A 21,558-nucleotide genomic window follows, 5' to 3' on the forward strand; every position below is an offset into this window, starting at 1 on the left:
TAGCATTAGATTGAGGTCCGTTTTTCTCCTTCTGCGTTCCACCTATTTACTGCCTGTGACCAATATGACATTTGAGTCAAGGAGAGGCTTGGTCGAGGTCAGGCTCCTCTCTGCTTCCTATTTTGCTTTGTGTGGCCAATACGGTGCCTGACTCAGAATGAGGCCAGGCTCCCCTTTGTATTCCACTCTTTTCCATGTCCAAGATGGCGCCTGATGCAGAACGAGGCGTGGTTACACTGCCCGTGCCCCAGGAAGACGCAAGGTATTGCGAAACATGTAGGGCGGTGCGCTGTGCTGACGCCATAACGCCACATGTGACCCCGGCACGTGGGTGTCTTGTTTTTATTTGCTTAGCCATTTTTTTACTGTTTGTCCTGTATTGTCATTTGCGGGCATCCGCACGTTTTACCTAACAAACACGCTTTTCTACTACACGATTGGCGTCCCCCTCTCTCTTGCTTATCCACTCGGGGCTCGGAGCCCGAGTGGATCTTTTTTCAGAGCCAGAGAAGCGGCATATCGGGTATTTTTCCGTCTCCTGCCTGACATCCACTTCCATCTGAGAGAACCGGACGTTGGAGACAGTGAATATCCATACATCCACAGCTCCTTACAGAGGGAAATCTCTCTGTCTACACGACCCTGCGCTGGAGAGGGGCCACCTTGTCTGGTAAGGGTCTGCACACACAGATTACCGCTCTGCCTTTGAGATTCATCCACCACACAAGCCCCTTGGAGTTCCTTAATATTTATCATTTCTTACCTTGGAACTTATCACACATCAGGAGTTTATTTGCCCCTTTATGCTATATATTGTGGACATTATCATAAGCTTCATATACTGCAATTTGTTATTGTTTGTCACCATATATTTATTTAATATATTTAATTATATATGCATTTGTACATTCACCACCATTTTTTAGCGCAACTGTATTTTAACTGCAGAATTCTGAATAACAAACCAATGCAGTTGGTGGTTATTTATGTTTCTTATAATACTAATATAATCACATGGAAATGTAATGAATGTGCACTCTGTAATGTACCAGTAGGCCTATGGTTCAACATTTAGAAGTAGACACAAATTTGCAACAAAATAACAATGCTCAGCTTGAGACCCACACATTTCCAGGCTCATACAAGCCAGCATATCATGTGTTATGAAAAAAGAGGCCACATAGCGCACTCTGATGTACAACTTTATTGATCAGAATGCCTACTCACATATTGCCTAACTCCTCCTTCTGATGCATTTAGCCCTTTACAGAGCTTACTTGTATAGTCTTTCAATTATCGGATGCAAATGGACATATCCATGTTCTATGGTCTGGAGGGGGGTTTAAAATAATTTGGAAGTTATTCAGAAAACTATGCAGCCAGCTTGGCTCATACAATGAAATGACCAAACACAAATTCACATTACCTTGGAGCAGTTCTCACATTCATAGTGCTTTCCAGTATCATGTGACATTTGATGGCGTATCAAGTTAGACTTCCAGTTAAAGGCTTTGGGGCACTGGTCACATTTATACTCCCTTTCCTCTGTGTGGGACAGTAAGTGCTTGTCCAGGCTAGGGACAAAAAATAAAGGCATGATATATGAAACCGAACAACTTTATTGCTAAGACTGTATGAACATGTGAGCAAGTTTGGTTCTATGAGTGAGTTATGATGAAGTAAAATGATCAGGCATTCTTTAATAAATAGGTACCTGTTCTGTATCCTGTAAGCAGGCCCATTGGGGATGAAACATGTCTGGAGAGCGTGGTCTTTTGGGTGTACACAGTATGTACTGTATGTATGAAATATGGAATAAAGCAATAAATGGATTTTTATGATGGAATGCTCGTATTCAGTATATAATCTCATGCTGGAGCAGATATGGCTCATAGGGGTCAGCGCCCTAATAGCCGTGAACGACAGGAAGGAATTCTGCCCCATCAATGGTGTCAATGGAAGGAATTGTGCCCCATCGTTGGTGTCAGTGGAAGGAATTCTGCTCCATTATTGGTGTCAGTGGGAAGAATTGTGCCCTTTTGATGGTGTCAGTGGGAGGAATAGAGCCCCATTGTTGGTGTCAGCAACGGGAATTATGCCCCAGTGTTTGTGTCATTGGAATAGTGCCCCCAGGCCCGAATGAAGGCAAACAAAGGGCTGCATCTTGCCCCCGGGATGCAGTTTGGAGACCACTGTTATAAATTGTGGCTATGTTTTCACTATACCTGTACATGAGACAGCCATTCAAATGTATTATATAAGCAGGCTTTGCTGCTGATTCCCTTGTCTTACTGATAAGGTCTGCCTAATTGAAAGAGCAGAAACTCTGTAGTTTCTAAAAGTGTGCATAGCCTGAGACTAGTCTGCAAGCTCCTGATGGAGCTCAGAACATGGCAAGAAAGAGGTATTATTTTATTCAAAAGCATATTGTGATTTAATATTGCTTTTATGTGTCCTATACATTCATATGACGTATGATTTTGGGAAACGTTTTCTCCAATTAAGGCTGGGTTCACACTAGTGTGAATTGGAAGCAGGTTTGCCCACATCCAATTCGCATGACAGGAGATTGTAACCGGCTCTCTTTGGAGCCGGTTCACATATCTTCGTAGCGGCCGCAAAGCTGATTGCACAGGAGTCCTATGCATCTTTTGCCCCATTTCAGGGCTGAATTCAGTCAAAAATTTGGCTCTGATTCGTCCCTGAAATGGAGAACAGGGACGCACCAGACCCCTGCTGCGAGCCGCATCCGGCAACAGTGTGAACCCAGCCTTATACACAACAAAGGACTTAAAATTGCCTTAAGAGATGATCTAAAAAAAGTGGACAGAAAAAAGAACCACAGAACTACATTCATATTATTCTGTGGTATGAAGCTGCCCCTCACAATGGCAATATGATACATTGGTCAAATTCCATAAAGAATGACAGCAAAGATATCTGTTTCTAGGTTTGGATAAATTGGATAAGTATTACAACTTCTGTCAGGTTTTTATTACTGTGTCTCATTGGTGAGATTTTGTCTCACTTCAGGTGCTAGAACACAGCTAGATCGCCCTTCAATTTCAGTGCTGGATACACCTCCCTGCCTTATCCATTCTGTTCAAAACAAAACAAAAAAAATATTTTGGGTGAAGTTCTACTTTAATGGTATGCCAGAATGGATCAGTTAATTTCCCAATACAATCCAGTTTACTGGAAATTCTTCTGTCAACCACTATTTGGAATTTAAATTGTATATATATCCCAAACCTTTTTTTTTCAAGTTTTGGATAAATTATGGAATAGTTAAACCCTGACAGTTTGTTTTTTGCTGTCTGTGTACCACTGGGGAAATTTCCATTCTCTTCCTGTCCCAAAGCAGCAACAGGTAGTTAGAAAAAACTTATCAAAGTAAGGAGAATTCCCCTCTTGTACAGTTGTCCCCATAACAGGTTTCCTTGTTGGAAAATTACAATGACAATATTTGCCAGCTCACCACAGATCATCAAGTTGAATCCAAACAGTTTTTATTGAAGCATGATCACATCACAATAAAGACAGTACTAAGTTTCGGAGTCATGCAGGACCCCTTCGTCATCACATGCCTGATAAAGGGGTCCTACATGACTCTGAAACATTGCTCTGTCTTTATTGTGATGTGATCATGCTTAAATAAAAAACATTTGGACTCAACTTGATGATCCATGGTGTGCTGGCAAATATTGTCATTGTGTCTCTCTGATCCAGTCTCCAGCTGGTGGTTGATACAGCACCCCAAACTCTAGAGCTTTCTCCAGGAACGTGTGCGATGGAAATATGGAGTATTACTTCTTGGAAAATTACCACTTAAAGTGGAACTAAACTTCCAAAAGTTCTCACCTCCACCTTCCAGTGATACCACAGTTAAATCGCCAGCCGCTGTCATCTTTTCACAGGCTACTTCCAGGCCTCTTGATTGCCCAAAGGAGGATGGCATCATCCCACACAGCCAGAGTGTGCACATGCGCAGCTCAGCGTACATTCATTAGAAGACGTATGTATCTTCTGCAATAAAGAGCTGCCGCTTGTAGTTTTATACAAGTTAGATTTAGTTCCGCTTTAAGGCCCCTTTCACATGGGACAGACTCAGTTCTGATCAGCAGGGCATCTGTGTGATGCCCACTGATCATAGCAGAGCGGGATGGATGACACATCCGTGTCTGCTCTGCATAAACTGCTCTGCTTTGTGGGCGGCAGGGTTTGCCAACTTTCAGTAAATTTACGAACAGTTTGTAAACTCCATAATTTTTGTATCTGTGAGTGAATGTCCATTACCACAGACTGCATGTCCATAACGGACATTCATGGAGAGATGCAAAAATTAAGTATCTTAAAAACTGTTCGTAAATTTACTAAAAGTTGCCAACTCTGATGGGCGGCCAGGTGAAAATGAATGCTTTTCATCACATGCCTGACGAAGGGGTCCTGCGCGGCTCCCAAACATTGCACTTGTTCTTTTGTGATGTGATCTCTCTGCAATAAAAGCTTTGGATTGCATTTGAAGATTCATGGTGTGCTGAGAAGTATGTGCATTGATCTGTGATATCCAATGTCCAGCTGGTAGTCGCTACAGCACCAGCTACAGATGAGCCAAGTGATCCAAGAATGTGTGCAAAGGGAATATAGACAAAGCAGGAGAAAATTAACTCTGCTGTCTGTTGTTCACCCAGCTACTGTTGATCCAAAATGGTTGAGATTTCAGTCTTCCAGACCCAATTGGACCCAGAGATAAGCAGGTATAAACAGACACAAGTCCATTTAGACCCGCCTGTCCATAAAGGGGAATTGACCTTCCAATCAGGTCCACCTGAAAAGCTGATAGGCAGACCTGATCAGAATGCCCGTGTGACTAACTCTTGTACTGGGGACAACTCTAAAAGTTTGCTTTTCCCCTTACTTCCTCTTTCTTAGCAACAATGGTCAGCAGGAAATAGAGGGGGGCTCTCCCAATGTCGAAACAAAGAACAAATAAAAACTTGACAAAGGGTCATACCTTTCCTCACCTCCTTTTAATGAATATATTATCATTTATTCTCTTTCAGGTTAACCCAGCTTAAGGAAAAGACGATTTCATAATAAGTATATAAAATTATATCTGACCTTTGCATATCTGGAAAGACTTGATCACATTCTTTACACTCATGGGAGTGCTGGATCTCAATGAGGTCATTGTCTTCATTTAGATTTTGCTGAAAATTATCCTCCACCAGAGAAAATGCAGAGTGAGACGTATTACAGGGAAACTTCTGGTGGTCGTTCAGCTCAGCAATGGACTCAAACAGCTGATCACACTCTTCACAACGGTACTGATACTCCTCTGTATGACAAAGTAAATCATCACTGCTACAGTCACAGAAATCTTACAGTTTTAGATGTAGAGCCCATAGCAGCCCAAAAAAGGTTCAAAAGAACTTTCCTTATAACAAACGCACAATACATTAATAAAATGACAAATCAAAGTGAAATGGATGATATTCCTGTTCTCCAAATATAATCCATATACATCCATTACTTAATGGTCCTGTAATCTATGTTTTCATGAAATTGTTTCTGTGTTTTGGAACAAACAGTGCACTGCTTTATGCACACTACACATCCCATAGTCCATATTCCCTACATACAGTGGGGCCATGGAGAGTAAAGGTAACCACCCTCTAACAGGAAGCCAGATCACAGCAGAAAAAGAAAAAAAGGAATTTTGAGATTTGGAGAAGGCTGAAATCACCAGAAGGTACCATTTTGAGTTAAGAATACATATTTGAATAGAAGTTTTCTTTTTAGACCAGTGTCACTTTAAGCATCTAGGGTCTTTTTTGATAACATAAGTGCAGAGAACTATAGTGTGCCATAACCCATAGAAACCAATTATAGTTCATGTTTGGTGTATTATGTAATTAGACTTATAAGGATAATCAGTGATTAGTTGCTGTGGGTAACTGTTTACCATTGCTTTTTGTACTAAGCCACTAAATTCAATCTTTTGTGTCTGACTTAATGGATGACTTTCTTCCTCCGGGTCACACCATGTGGGCACTAAACAATGGAGGATGGAGTGGCGCTTACCATGAATGTCAGGAGCCATTGTTGCATGAGTATAATCTTCACTCTTCATAAACAATAAGAGCTCCTCGCCTGGCTCAATGTCAGTTACAACTCTGTAGAATAACTGTAAAAACAGATTGTTTAATCAGTGCCAGCACAGAAAATTATCACCTATACCAATCTGTATAAAGCAAGAGGTTTTAGATGATGAATCAATTATGGTGCAATCCTGAATCAGCCTGGCTGTTTATAACATACCTATGGTGAAAAAGCAATCAATCTTAAAATGTGAACATTGAAGTCAAACTGCAGGCAGCATATAAAATATCATTAATATAGTTATGTATTATTTACATAATCATTAAATGTATTTTTAAAATGAAACTTGTGCAAAACGCAACTAAGTATTTAAAACTTATCGCTTGACGCTACTAGAATCCTTACAGTAGAACTAAAAGGGCCCAATTAAACTTTTGGTCGGGGGTGATAAAAACACATGGTTAAACAATGTTTTTCCTGCCCCCCTCCCTCCTCAAACCCAACTGCCCCCCCCCCCCATTCCTTAAGCTGCAAAGACAGCAGGTGGGGTGTACATATACTGTGATGCTTTGATTTGAGGCCACAGCAAAATTATCCCCCCTGTCACTTTCAGCAGCCAGTAATGTCCCTGCCAGTGAATAGATGATGTGTCTTCAGATGCCTCTGAAAAGTGACCCAGACCATAGATCATTTTTCAGAGACATGGCAGTGACAGCCACCAGTGTAATTGTAGCTAAACTAAGTAGGATGTTTGGTACTGGGGAGGGTTAAAGTACAAGGGATTAATTAGGTTCAGCTGCAGTGAAAATGTGCTGCCAAATACAAATTCTGGCAGAAGGAGAGAGCAGAGTGATCAAAGTTCATCAGTCTGCTGCTTCTTCATTGTCCAATCACAAGCTGGGGACAAGGAGGTGACCCAGCAGTATTAGGCCCCTTTCACACATGCGTTCATTTCATCATTTCAGTCACATCAAAACAGATGAAGTATTCATCAGTTTTTTATCTGTTTTTCATCAGTGCTCATCTATTTTTCATCCGTTTGTCAGTTTACAGACGTTTTTCGTCCGATCGTTTTTTTTAATGGAAGAAAAATAGAGCTTTGACCAGTTTCAAAAAACGGATGACGGATGCGGATGTAAACTGATGTAAATGGATAACCACCATATACATAAATTTTTCTATAGAGACGCATTGATGTCCATTTTTCATCCGTCAACGGATGGATGAAAAACGTACAAAAAGACAGCATGTGTGAAAGGGGCCTTACTTAACTGTAGCAAAGAGCAGGTGGATCATCACCCTGAGTCAGCTGTCTAACAATGCTGTGTAAATTCCAAGACTAAATGGATATAAACAAATATTTTAGCAGGTAAACAGATACCTGCTAAAGTATTTCCAGTCATTTTGAAAGTACTGAAGCCAGAGGATCAATATGACATTGACATGATGATGTAGCATTGGTAGCCTATATATATTTCTTGGTGCAAGGTGCCTTTAAATATGCCCAAGAAAACACTCTGCAAGTGCTAATATGCAATCCCACAGTGGGGTCACCCCTCATTGCTCCAGGTGTAGTTAGCAAGTCTCACTGGGGGAAATTTTTCTAAAACTGATGCACTCAGAATCCGGTGCAGCTCTGCATTGTAACCAATCAGCTTCTTTCTTCAGCTTGTTCAACTAAGCTTTGACAATGAAACCTGGAAGCTGATTGGCTTCTATGCAAAGCTGCACCAGATTTTGCACGCTCCAGTTTTAATAAATCCCCCCGCCATTGAATCTGCTATACACCACCTAAAATTACAATTTAAGCTGTCACTTTGCACTTTTTAAACGTGGCTTCTCACTTTAACTAACAATTTAAAGGCAGAATTTCAAACAGGAGAAATACATTTGTATTACATTTCAGAATAAAATAACAATGTTTAACATTAATTTACCCAGTGATGATTTTCCAGTATGATTTTCTAATATGTTTTAGTGCGTTAAACATTTTTAGGACTTAACATATTTGATTTTTGTATTTTTATGTTAACATCACAGCTGCAGTTTGAAAATAAATCCAGTAGATGGCTCTAAAGGCCAGCTATGCCATAATACACTTTCATACATCACAATATTTTTCTCAATATAGTAAAATAGATATTTGTAACTTTGACTTTTCAAGTTGTACCTGAATTATTTGAATAAAGGTTTGTAGGGAGAAAAGCCTACCACATCAAACAAGATCACACTTATTATTGACAGATAACATACAATACAATTACATTTTTAACATACAATGGTTATATCATGCTTTTCCACGTCTCTTTTTTTGTGCTGCCTAAATACTTAGATCTACTTTTCATGATTTTCTGGTATTTGTTTTGGAATATTTGGTGGTTATCATAGGTAACTATTTTGGGTAGCAAGTCGACCCTTTATGATTATTATGTTGATCTCTGTAGTTTTGATTTACCCTGCTACTGGTAAAAATAAAGACATATGAAGAAAAAAAAAAAAAAACGTTTACATATGGAGCTTTATATGTACTATCAAGTGTGTATTTCTAAAAAATCTCATACAGAAAATAAGCGCTTATATCTGATCCCTATATTTTTCATCAGTTCTTCTTTATTCTCCCTCTCTACAGCACTGTTGACAGAATTAGCAAAACTAGTTATAAAAATCACATAAGCATGTAGATAATCAGGGGATGCAAAGATCGGTCATACATTTGAATATAGGTTTTACCCTTTTAATCGGCATTCCTAAATAGGTGCTTGCTCATTTAAAAACATTTTTTTAAATGTCATTGTCCCTAGCAACAAATCTGCTTTCAACTGGAATTTCTGCAGTCAAGCATTTAAGATCAGACACAATGAAACGCATTGGTTCATATACATAAACTATTCAGTCATTATTATCATTATTATTATTATTATTATTATTATAATACAGGATTTATATAGCACCATTATGCCCTCATTTGATATTTGCTCAATCTGTAAACTTAGGTTACTTTTAATGCATATTTCCTATGTGTGGTTGTGTATATGAAGATTATGTATAAAATTACCTCTAAAAAAAAGCTTAACCTTAAAACTGTTACACTTCTTTTAAACAAGATATAAATGCCACATCTGAGTATTGCGATCATAATGTTTTATATTAGATTGAATTAATGTGGAAATCACTCGTACATTTTAAAATAGATGTACTATTGGGAGTAGGTCCTGCTGTACACTATTTTCTTCCTGTCAACAGGGGATACCATCTTGTCCTAGTTCTGGATCCCCTGATAATATACTCTCCTTTAGCATTCTCTTTCTCAAAATGCATTGCATCAGCAAAGGACTCACTTCACGGTGTAGCAAATCAGGTCCAGACTAGCATTTCTGAAGGTGAGCCTGACAATGGTCTCCACATGCTTCTTTTGAAGGGTTTCCTTCAAATCAGTCGAAATTTCTGCACTCACACTGAATTAAAAGTGAAGCTATGGGAAAAGCTAACACTTTACAGAAAAAGATTTAGCACAGATCTAACAACATGCTGTCTAATTCCTGCAGCACCTACTGTATACTTATACTGACTTTCTTAAAGCCAGTATTTGCATAGGCATGACCCCATGTAAAAATACCTGCTATGCCAATAGGTTGCTTAGATGGTAGGTATGGGGCAAAGTTGGGAGGAACGTTCCACTACATGGAAGTGAATATACCATTGAACTAATTCAGGCTGAGCTATGGAGTTGGAATAAAAGCTATGATTTACCAGCCTATGCTGTCAGCTCTCTTTTAGGATTTTCGATCCTAGATTAAACCATCGCCACAGGTTTTCTTTTGTACTGTTTTCTAGCATTAATCAGAGCCCTGACAGCATCAGCATAAACATATTACTTTATTCAGTTACTGAATCAGTTCACGTCCAAGTGCTCTTTACTAGGTGATAGGCTCCTTTCAACAGACAACAGCAGAAAAATGATACAGCATTATCATAAAACTGTCTGGCACACCTTCTATGTTACCAGGTGATAAATGCAAAAATAAACAGCTATTGATCCATCATTTGTTCTACATTATACAATTTTCACAAGTAACACACAACTTTTATTATTTTTTTGCAAACTCTACTGATGAAAGTTCACCTCTATTTTGTTTCATGTCTGTCTTGTTCAAGTCCACAAGCATCAAGCTGAGGCATCTTCTAGACAGATTTAGTCAGACATCCTAGCTATGAGTTCTGTGTATTTCGTATAGCATACTGTTTACAAAGGAATACAACCTAAGAGAATAATTTATTCTAACACATATTATATAGCAAGAGCTTTGTAGACACCCAACCATACACTTACAGTTTATGGGTTTACTGGACATCCCAATCAAAGACCATGGGCATTAATATGGCGCTGCTTCCCCAACCCCCTACTGCAGCTGCAACAGCCACCATGCTTCTTGGAGAGCTTTCCATAAGATTTTGGAGTGTGTCTGTGGAAATTTGAGACCATTCTGCTAGTAATTAGCATTCAAATTCATCTCAAAGGTGTTAAGCAGAGTTGAGGGTTGAGGTCAGGGCTCTTTGTAGGCCACTTGAGTTCCTCCACACCAAAGTCTTCAAACCAGGTCTTCATGGACCTGGCTTTGTGCACAGAGGCACAATTATGTTGGAACATAAAATGGATTTCCCCAAACTGCGGCCACAAGGTTGGAAGTGCACAATCATCTAAAATATCTTTGTATGATTTAGCATTAACAGTACCTTTCACTGGAAACACCTAAACTCAATCATTTGGAAGGGTGTTCACATATTTTTGGCCATATAGTAGATGTGATGGCCACTGATCCAAAAGAGTTTGCCCGTATTATGTACAGTGGTTTTTGTATGTTGAGAGAGGTCTAAACAGGCTGTGAAAACTGTTGTTGCCCATCAGCAGAGAACAACTTGGAATCAAATGATGTTTTCTAACCAACAGAACCTCTCGAATATACAACACAAGTCTTTCCAGGAGCTCTTCTGTGACTGATTAAACCTCATAAACAGGGAAATTGTTCATGTTCCTAAATTCTTCAAAACATACAACGTTCCCATGCTAATGGACATCATTTCTTTTTATAGCATTGAAAAAGATGTTAAGTGCTATATATAGTATAAAAATGCTAAAGACTATATATCCCTGTAGTCTGCATGTTCTCCCTGTGCCTGCGTGGGTTTCCTCCGCGTTCTCTGGTTTCCTCCCACATTCCAAAGACATGCTGGTAGGTTAACTGGCTCCTGTCTAAATTGGCCACAGTATATGTACTGTATGTATGAATGTGAGTTAGGGACCTTAGATTGTAAGCTCCTTGAGGGCAGGGACTGATGTGAATGTACAATATATGTGTAAAGAGCTACGTAAATTGACAGCGCTATATCAGATATAAAAAATAAAAGATATGCAGGCTTATCAAGGTAAATAAGGTACAAAGCTTACATTCAAAGTGCAGAAAACCAAAGTTATCCAACACAACCAATCAAATTTCATTTTACGGAAGTCAGTTCACTAGAATATGAATTTAGTTTCTTATGGGTTATCGCACTACACCGTTCTGCCATATTACCTGTTTCCTTATAGCTATTTTTAGAAGGTTAAAATGTTTCATTTTAAATAAAATCATGTACCAGTTACAGATTTGTGCTAAAAGGATGAGTACTTTCATGTGAAGAAAACATTTAAATAGATGAAGAAGGTTCACACTGGAAGCGTACTTCCCTTTTAGGAACAATGAACTTCTCTCAACACTTAGCATCACCTCTTTTGGCAGCTTTCACAGGTTCAGCTTATTGGCTTCCTTTCCGGGAGCATGTTGACATTTGAATTGTGACATATTAGAACTTTGCATTGGCTTCTCGGAAACAGGCAGGTTCAGAAGACAATACTCCCCAAGACAGTTCAATTTTGCAATACTCCCTTTTCCCTAAACATGATCACTGCTGTATACTGCTATTAAAGAATGCCTTTGCCTCCTGCAGAAACTTTGACGGACAATAGCACCAAAAAGATATAAAGTTCTTGCATTACACTGTATGTTGGGGGGGATTGTATCAGTGGTATGTTCTATATCCAAATGGGCCAAAACTTCAAGAAAAATTATACAAAAAAATAAAACATTACAAATCTATATGGGCTCTGCATTTTAAAGTTGAACTCCAGCCTTAGTCTTGCACAGTTGTACATACTCCTGTACTGAGATTGCATACTCTGATTTCACTGCACACTATGAGCTTCTTACAGTGTGCATTAGAGGCTGTAGCAATTCAAATAGAGCACACATCACCTTTCCTGACTGTTAAGGATCCAGCATCATCTAGTACTTCCCCAGCCTTACTGTCCCTGAACCACCACTTTCATTCATTGGATCTTAATTCTTTTAATTCTGGACACTGCATCACATGTGGGTACTACATGTAAAAGTAGCCTACCTAAGAAAACTTTCTCCTTCAGAATGACCCCTTCATCCATATATCCATACATTTTGATATTTGCATGCCTCCTCCCATAAGGAGGCTCCTGCCGCTGCCTTTCTATCCTGTGAGGAGACAGAGAGACCAGCGCCACTGCAAATGGGCCGGGGGGGGGTGATACTTCTACTGGAACATTTGTTAACCTGATGCAGGGAATGCATTTAGCTAAAAAGTGTTCTACCTTTAGAACCACTTTAAAAGTTATCAAAACTGGGCAGATCTATCACAGTGGGCAATGGACAATGAGTGATCTATTCTCATAGTAATACTGAGATCAACTGCAATCTTCTCCCTGTCTCATGATTAGGAATAATGATTCATTTCACAGTTATCATTCAATATTCTCTGAAGTGCTCTCTTTATAACCTCTTTACAGCATGAGCATTGCAATTTAAAACTATTTAAATAATTATTGGCAGGTGCGGGCCGAAGCCATGTCAACAGCTCCCAGCTCTGTATAGTTTCCACTATAGTATCATAGGTGAGCAAATTAATCGACAGTTAATGGAAACAGATCAGATTCATCAGATTCTGATGGATTGTGAATCTCTGAATCTGGTTTTCAGATCAAATTGCATGCCATACATTGATCTTTGCCTTATGTGACAACAGTAGCTTTAAATTAAAACATCTATACTGTTTCAGTGTATTCTGCCCCCCACCCCCCCTTTGAGTCTCCCTTACATACTAATGCCCCGTACACACGATAGGATTTTCCGACAGAAAATGTGTGATAGGACCTTGTTGTTGGAAATTCCGACCGTGTGTAGGCTCCATCACACATTTTCCATAGGAATTTCCGACACACAAAGTTTGAGAGCTTGCTATAAAATATTCCGACAACAAAATCGGTTGTCGGAAATTCCGATTGTGTGTACACAAATCAGACGCACAAAGTGCCACGCATGCTCAGAATAAATTAAGAAACTAAAGCAATTGGCTACTGCCCCATTTATAGTCCCGACGTACGTGTTTTACGTCACCGCGTTCAGAATGATCGGATTTTCCGACAACTTTGTGTGACCATGTGTATGCAAGACAAGTTTGAGCCAACATCCGTCGCAAAAAATCCATGGATTTTGTTGTCGGAATGTTCGATCAATGTCCGACCGTGTGTACAGGGCATAAAACTTACACAATAACTTTCTATGATATGCAAAATTCCAAAGATTATTTTCATTGGTTACTGAACTTTGCTATTTGCCATGCTTAAAGTGCATGTAAACCCTAGCAATGAACTTTTCTTATTTGTTCCATATTGGTCTATAAAAGTGGTTCTAAAGTCTTAAGGATTCTTACCTTAATACAATCTCTGAATTAAGATAAAAAACTCTTCTGTGCCCCCCCCCTGCCCCCAGAACTCCCTTATAATTACCTGAGCCCGATCTTGATCCAGCGCTGTGCCTAAGAGCAGCGGCTCTCGCTTCTCTTTCCCTCTACAAAGGGCAGATGGATAGCAACAGGCTGCTGTCAATCAAATTCTGTGACAAGGGAGCCAGCGACAAGGCTGAGCCATGCTGTCTGTGTCTAAGGACACAGGGAACGCGGCTCAGCATCAAGCTCGCAGGTGTGCCACCATAAGAAGCGGCTTCTTATGGTGGCACACCAAGAAGAGGCGGAGCCAGGAGAGCTGATAGGGAACCAGAGAAGAAGAGGATCGGGCCGCTCTGTGCAAAAACATTGCTCAGAGCAGGTAAGTATAGACATGTTTGTTTTTTGTTTTGTTTTTTTAAGAAAGTTTATAATCACTTTAAATATACTATAAAAATAGTTTTGTTATAACTGTTTTATAACAGAAAAACTATCTATCGATTTTGCCAGAAATTTTGTGAGCTGATAACTTCCTGTGTTTGTGTACAAGGATGAGATATGTAGATGGGGAGGGGGGGTGAGAAGAGGGATGTGTTCTTTATAATTCATTAGAATTGAAGTAGGCAGGGCTGACAACACATTTGGAGTTCAGACCCAATGTGCCAATACTGTGTTGTCATTTCAAAGAGAAATGCAAGAGCACACTATTTCTGGCACACCAACAATTATTTTCCTGTATTTTTTTCAGTATGTGAAAAAAAATGATAACACATGGGAAATATGCATGGTTGCAGAGATATGTGAATGATGTTTTGTTAAATTTTGCCTGGATGTACATTTTAATATAAATTTTTACTGGCCTTACTCTTCTTTCACTTTGTTTAATCAATTAAGATAAGAATGATTGTTCTGTAATTATAATTAATGCATATTTCAAAAAATACAATACATGGGTTAATATAGCAAAGGCTGGCATGTACTAAAATGTTTAGGTGAATAGGAAAGGAAAATTCAATCATGAAGAGAAAAGCAAATACATCATGCTGGCACATTTATTCCATTTAGGAGCCTCAAGATGCTGGTAAAAGTCAAATATCGTACAGAATAGCAGAAGCAGAACACTGTCTTGATGTAGTGATCTGCTTTCATTCTCAACCAAATTCTGGATCTGTCATTGTTTTAATAAAAAAAAAAAAAAAGAAGGATTTCTCTATTTATGCCCAATGTAATTTTTATGAAATGAAGTAATTGTATGGCACGTTCCAAGACAATTCTGAAATATACAATATGTACTTTGGTGGTTTCTCTGTAACAGAAATGTTCACCATAAAAACCTGTCAAATGATACCAACATTGATAGTAATTAATTGTACTGTGTTTATTCTAGTCTATCAATATTATTATTATAAAATATTTGATTAGTAAACTTGGGTGGAATACAATCTATTCCTTTCATATTATTGCTCGAGCTCATGCAAACATTTGTGTGGGAGGGGCTTTGACAACCTCTAATGAGTCTTGTGTGAGCAGGAAAGTGGTTCTCCTGCCTGACAGCTCAGGTAGGCCATGGATAATATTTTAATTAAAGTTGAACACAAATTGTGTAGGACAAACTTTTGAAGTGTTTCTGCCATGCATGAAGCAAACTTTCAGGGTTTTGTAGTGTGGATTAAAAGAATGTAAAATCACAATACTTTTTAAAGTTCATGACTCCATTGCATAGCAATCATCAGTCGAACTCAAAGGTTTTAAAAGACACATAATGAAGACTGAAACCCTGCAGAAAACACTTTTTATGTTTCAATTAATGCTGTTGTCAGAGATTCGGGTGCCTTCTGTTTGAAATTCCAACTCTTACAAGGAGCAGCTTATTAGATGTGTAGTAGCTGCATGGAGTGCATAAACTCGACACTGTCAGGTATTCAACATGGCCACCTCCCAGCTTAAGTTTATTAATTGTAACATTAATTCAGAGATTGGTGTGCTCAGAAAGACGTTTTACTTTGTCTAATTGGTAAACTGTTGCATATCCAAGCATTCCATTATAAACAAATATCTGACTTTATAGCAGAAAGCTTCATAGAGTATGCAGCTCCTGATTCTGTAGATTTATTTAATATGGCTATGCCCACACTGAATTTAGCAATAAATTGTCATAATAGCCTGAATATTGAGAAAGTACAAGCTTGCTGCTGCAAATAATTAATTGAACTCCCACATGTCGAACTGATTAAATGAAAGCGTGTTATTAATGAATATAAAAACAAAGGTCATTGAAACAAATTATAGTTGTAACAGTAACCCTGTTATGAATCCATTAGGAATCCTTAGGAATCTGTGATTGTCAGAGATTTGTATAACAATAAAATACCTTAAATATGCATATAGGGGTGGATTTATTAAAACTGGTGCACTCAGAATCCAGTGCAGCTCTGCATTCTAGCCAGTCAGCTTCTAACTTCAGCTTGTTCAATTAAGCTTTAACAATAAAATGTGGAAGCTGATTGGTTACTATGCAGAATTGCACCAGATTTTGCACTTTTCCCACTTTTAGTAAATAACCCCCACTGTGTCACTGTCTGCATGGGCGCAGGCAGTTAGTAGACCCAGACATATCAAAGGTTCATAAAAGACCTAAACTTTGTCATACTCAAATATTTTAAAGCATTCTATTTGTATTTCCAAATCTTTAGGGCTTGTCCTTACAAACAGGACAATGCAAAAGAAGAATTCATTACCTTTTTTGCATGTTATGCCAAAATGAAAGTTTACACTGCGCTTGCAAACAAAAACCTGACACATACCCAAAACAACATCAATACTTAAACATTGAAAGGCCCAGTTTACAGCACCCGTCCAGCTACCGCCAAGAAATAAAAAAAGCAGTTAAACTATTTTTCTTTCCAAACACGTACTGTTTATTCAAGACTAGAGCAAACAAATTTCCAGAGGCATCTTCTTTAATCCGGTGCATTTGATAAGATGGCCTGCGCTGAATCCATTTTACACTTCACAATTAAAACATAAAAAAATAAGTGCAATGGCACTTGGTGACATGTGAAGCTGTTGGCGCCCCAGTGATGTCATAGTCAACTCTCTAAAATAGGAGGGACTTTTTACATGCTGCTGTAATGTTTGTCAGATTTCACTTTTAATTTGCCAGCCAGTTTGCTAGAGGAAGAAATGCACTTTTCTGAGACATAAATTAAGTGCTGTTCTACCAGAAGGCCAGCGAAAGAAGAGCAAAAGTGTTTAAAAAGCAGCAGTACATGAGTGCTGAACTTCATGCACCATAAATTATGTTCACATAAATACGTTTTTATGCAGCCAGTCGCTGCCCTGTTACACGGGCCTTTATTTATTATTTGATGTGGATAAAATAACCTCTTCGCTGCCAATAGGAACTATGGCAGACGTTTCTGTCAGTATCGTGTTTGAGGAAGCAACAACTTCACTTTTTTGTTTTTTTTAATGCTCATATAGTTATTTTGATGGCTTTCCAAAACATACTAGCCTAAATTTACCGCCTTTAAAAATTTACACTTGAACCTATCAGATTAAATCCCACACAGGCACCAACGTAGACGCCATCAATTATGGTCCACGCTAGCTGGGCCAGCATGATTAACTTTTGAACTTGGTGAGGCGGACTGTGATGTGCAGTGTTATATGTTCACTGTCTGGTCATACACAGATCATTTCATTTTGGATTAATAGACTTCATTGCCATTACTAAAAATGACACGGGTGTGAGTTATGAATGACCTTTGACCTATTCAGGAAGTTGTAATAATTGAACTAATAAAGGAAAACGTTCCTTTCAGTGTTGCACCAACAAATTTTCAGGCTGCAGCCAGAAGTTTTCTTTGAAGCGAAATGTTGATTTTTGACATGCTTGAGTGCAAAGTATTGCATGCTCCCTGTACAATACAGCTTTATTTATGGGCCATAAAACAAGGCCGGGTATAAGTGCAATGTAAAGCAGCCTTAAAGGACAAGCAGGAATGATCGTACTGACTGTGGCACTCTATAGGACACGACAGGCTTTGGAACAAAACTCACATCCCAGTGCTTCACAGCAGGATTTTATCTGTCCCAAGATACATGAAAATATGCGCTTGTGTTTGTCTTTTTTACCCTACAACGGCATCCAAGATTCCTGTTGTGAAACAGATGACCATTAAGCTTCAGCAATTCTATACTATATAAAAATAGCTGCATTCTCCAGCAGAGTGCGGGCTGCTGTGAAATCTTCAGCTTCCACTAGTGAAAGGGTCATGTTCTGGTGCAAGCATTGAGACCAATACACACACACACACACACAATACAAAACTGCACACTGCATAACAAATACTAAGGAGTAAGTTACTACCTTAAAAAAAAAACTTAAAAAACATCCTCCTTCCTCTTACCTTTAGAGAAAACTGAAATAATTTAACAAATTTGTGATTTACTAAATTAACATTTTTAGGTTTGCTGTGCTCACCGGAAACACCTAGTCATGCTAAGAGGACAAGATAAAAATGCATATATGATTAGGTGTTTGAAAGTTTACCGGCAGAGTAAAAATCATTTTCCTTGTAATGCACTTTCTCAGCCATCCAAAATTTTTTTAGGTGTTTTATTTTCTAGTCTTAAGCTGACCATACATTATACAATTTTCTTGTTCAATTTCCATTAGATTTACCTTCAACTATGTAGCGCAAGGGCCTGCCTAATTGCATACAAATTGAAAGTGTTTAGATTTGACCACATAGTATATGGTTTTGGTAAATCTAAAGGAAAATTGCACAAGAACATTGTATAACGTATGGCCAGCTTTAGACTTCCTATTCCTGCTCCTGTTCCTATTAATAAAATGACAGTTTAATATAAAAGGAGAAAAATCTCAACGTGCACAAAAACCTAGCAAGATTTGCACTAAATGAAAATCAAATGTTCAAATTGCTAGCCATCAAATCAAATTGCTAGCCATGTGCTGTTAAAGCCTGCAAGCTATCTTCAAAAATAAAAGCCATTAATAATGTTTTTTTTTTTTTTTAAAGATAGTTCAAATATTTAGGGCTGCTATACAAAACAAATGAAGTTAAATTCGATTTTTTTTTTGCCTATCCTGGTAGGTCTTTGACTTATACATGGTTTAAAAGGATGGCGAAAATGTACATTTCTAATAAACAACAGGGTTGGTTTAAAATTCCTTTGCACATTCTCAAACAGCCTTTGTCTTTTATAAATGTCCTCGAATGGTATAAAAGATATTTAGTGATTCATAATTTTCACTCTAAATAGTGTATTTTACATTCTTTTAGACAATTAGCGCAAGTCTAGAAGACTCGTGAACAATTAAATATGAGTACAGGACATTTTTTCATTATGTGCTGCTTGGGTCTGATACTTTCAGACACTGATTTATTGTACATGTATTGCTCTCTAGGTAATCGTTACAGTTTTAAAGAGTGAATGGTGAGATCTAAGCAAAACAATAGAACGCAGGTCACCTTAGTGTTAACAACACAGGAATGCAGGGGTTAAAATTGGGGACCAGAAAGGTGCCAGCACCACCTCATTCATATGAGGCTTCTGTGGAAACATGCAACATTCTCACCTGTGCAGAAAGCAGAGTAACCTTCAAAATCAATCGTTCCAAGGAGTCGAAAAAGCATAGTCACACATGGTGCAACTGCAGGATGGGTATTTTATGGCAAACTGGGATTGAGTTTACAAAATAAAGATATCAAGAGTACCACAGTGAATATGATACACCACATTTTTCTAGGACCAGTGTTTTAATCCATAGCTCCAGAGGAGTGGTTTGGGGGAATTTAAATGATTTTCCCAGAACAATAATTAAAATGCAAATAAGCAAGACAAAGAGGCCTACAATTTACATAGGGAAGTCAGAATGTGTTTCTGAACATAAAGTTTTAGTATAAAACAAAACTACACCACAAAAAAAAAAAAAAAAAAGATACGCTGGGAAGTAATGATGTCACTTTAATTCATATTTATGAAACACAATAATCTCCAAAGTGGACATGCTTAATGAGATTTATAATAGCATGGAATTGAAAGAAATCATACATAACAGCAGTTGCGAGCCTTTTTCATTATAGACACACTGAGCATAATTGTGCTAGCTTGACAAAAAGACACCGCAGGGGTTAAGGTCAAATATTTCAAAGATAGATGAAACAGGATGCTCATGTATTGTAAAGACATGAACAGCTTTGTCCTGAGACAATCTAGATTACTGGTTTCCTAATAGCAGAAATTATTTTATGCTATACTTCCAGGGATTCCAACTTTCTAAAGTTTCTGGGAAAAACCAAGCCACCTGTGCATTTATAGAATAGACTCAACAAGTTTAATGGGCTTACTCTGTACAGCAAACTGACGCCCCTGCCTACGTATGCATCATCAGAAATATTCTACCTGTTCATGTCTGCATAACAGAACTTAAAAAGATCTGTTATAAACACAAGGGCATACAATAGTTCATAAATATTATTATGCAATACAGTGGGGTTCATTTACTAAAACTGGAGAGTGTAAAATCTGGTGCAGCTCTTCACAGAGACCAATCAGCTTCCAGGTTTTATTGTCAGAGCTTCATTTAAAAAGCTGAAGTTAGAAGCTAATTGGCTATCATGTACAGCTGCACCAGATTTTTCACTCTGCAATTTTAGTAAACCAACCCCAGTATATTTTATTTACTTCAACATAGCACAGAATTCACTCTGGGCGCAGCCATGTTGAATAATCATCATCTGCAGAGTCCGCCTCAAGGCATTGTTGAGAGCTTCTTAAAAGATTTCTGCAAAAGGGTCACAATTTGAAATAAAAGGCATCAAAGCCTTGATTTTCCACTGCTTACTACTTGGCAATGGTAGCATGAATTTAAAAAAGTAAAAGCTATAGTGGCTGTCTGTTTTACAAAGCTGCGATCAAGCCTCACACAACCTAATCAATTTAAAACAAGTAGCACATTATAATTAAAAAATGGCTGAAACACCTAGAAAGCCTAGAATTAAAAAAAATGCTCTACAGAATCATTCTTTACTTCAAACATTTCCCACTTTGAAATATAATAAACTGAACACCCTAGTGATGGCATACATATAAATAGTATGGCTATTTTTTGTTCAAGCAGCTATCTTCAATTGAAATCATATGTGAATACAAATTGGCCTCCAAAAATGGCCAACTAAAAATAATTATCATGCATAAATGGTGAAGAGTTTAACACTCTGATGTTATAACAACCTGTGGCCACAATTTTACAAGCATATTTGGCATGGGATCACGTTAGAAGACAAATTACTGCAGTTAATGTGGAGCTCTCAGACACTATGCAATCATTAGGGCCAGAATATTAAGTCATGTATACACTGGGATATACTGTTCAATTAACAGTTTAGGTCAAATGGTACAGTCAAGAGTTTGTTGAAAGCATTGCTTGAAAATAAAATAGCACTATTAACAATTTTGTTTGTTGAATGGGCTGCATGACATCACTCGGCCCAGATTTATGAAGAATGAAAGCAAAAGAAAAAGCAATAAAAATATCACATCTGCTCTCAGAACTGTAATCCCATTAAAACATTATTCTCAATTATAAAACAATACATTTGAGGCAAATATTGTTATGTGACTTGTGTTTGATTAAAC

General features: G+C 38.1%; 1 protein-coding gene across 4 annotated transcripts in view; it reads right to left on the reverse strand.

Moving 5' to 3' along the window:
- MECOM (MDS1 and EVI1 complex locus) overlaps positions 1-21,558 on the reverse strand; it is a 71,629-nt gene that overhangs the window by 42,153 nt on the left and 7,918 nt on the right. For all 4 annotated transcript variants that reach the window (XM_073626160.1, XM_073626159.1, XM_073626158.1 and 1 more), the window contains 3 exons: positions 6,085-6,187; positions 5,122-5,338; positions 1,427-1,574 (listed from right to left, as the gene is read on the reverse strand). In XM_073626160.1, coding sequence (XP_073482261.1) covers positions 1,427-1,574; positions 5,122-5,338; positions 6,085-6,133 — 414 coding nt within the window. In that variant the 5' untranslated portion in view covers positions 6,134-6,187. The remainder of the gene's footprint in view (positions 1-1,426; positions 1,575-5,121; positions 5,339-6,084; positions 6,188-21,558) is intronic.

This window comes from Aquarana catesbeiana, linkage group LG04 (genome assembly GCF_042186555.1).
Source record: "Aquarana catesbeiana isolate 2022-GZ linkage group LG04, ASM4218655v1, whole genome shotgun sequence".
Taxonomy (NCBI): domain Eukaryota; kingdom Metazoa; phylum Chordata; class Amphibia; order Anura; family Ranidae; genus Aquarana; species Aquarana catesbeiana.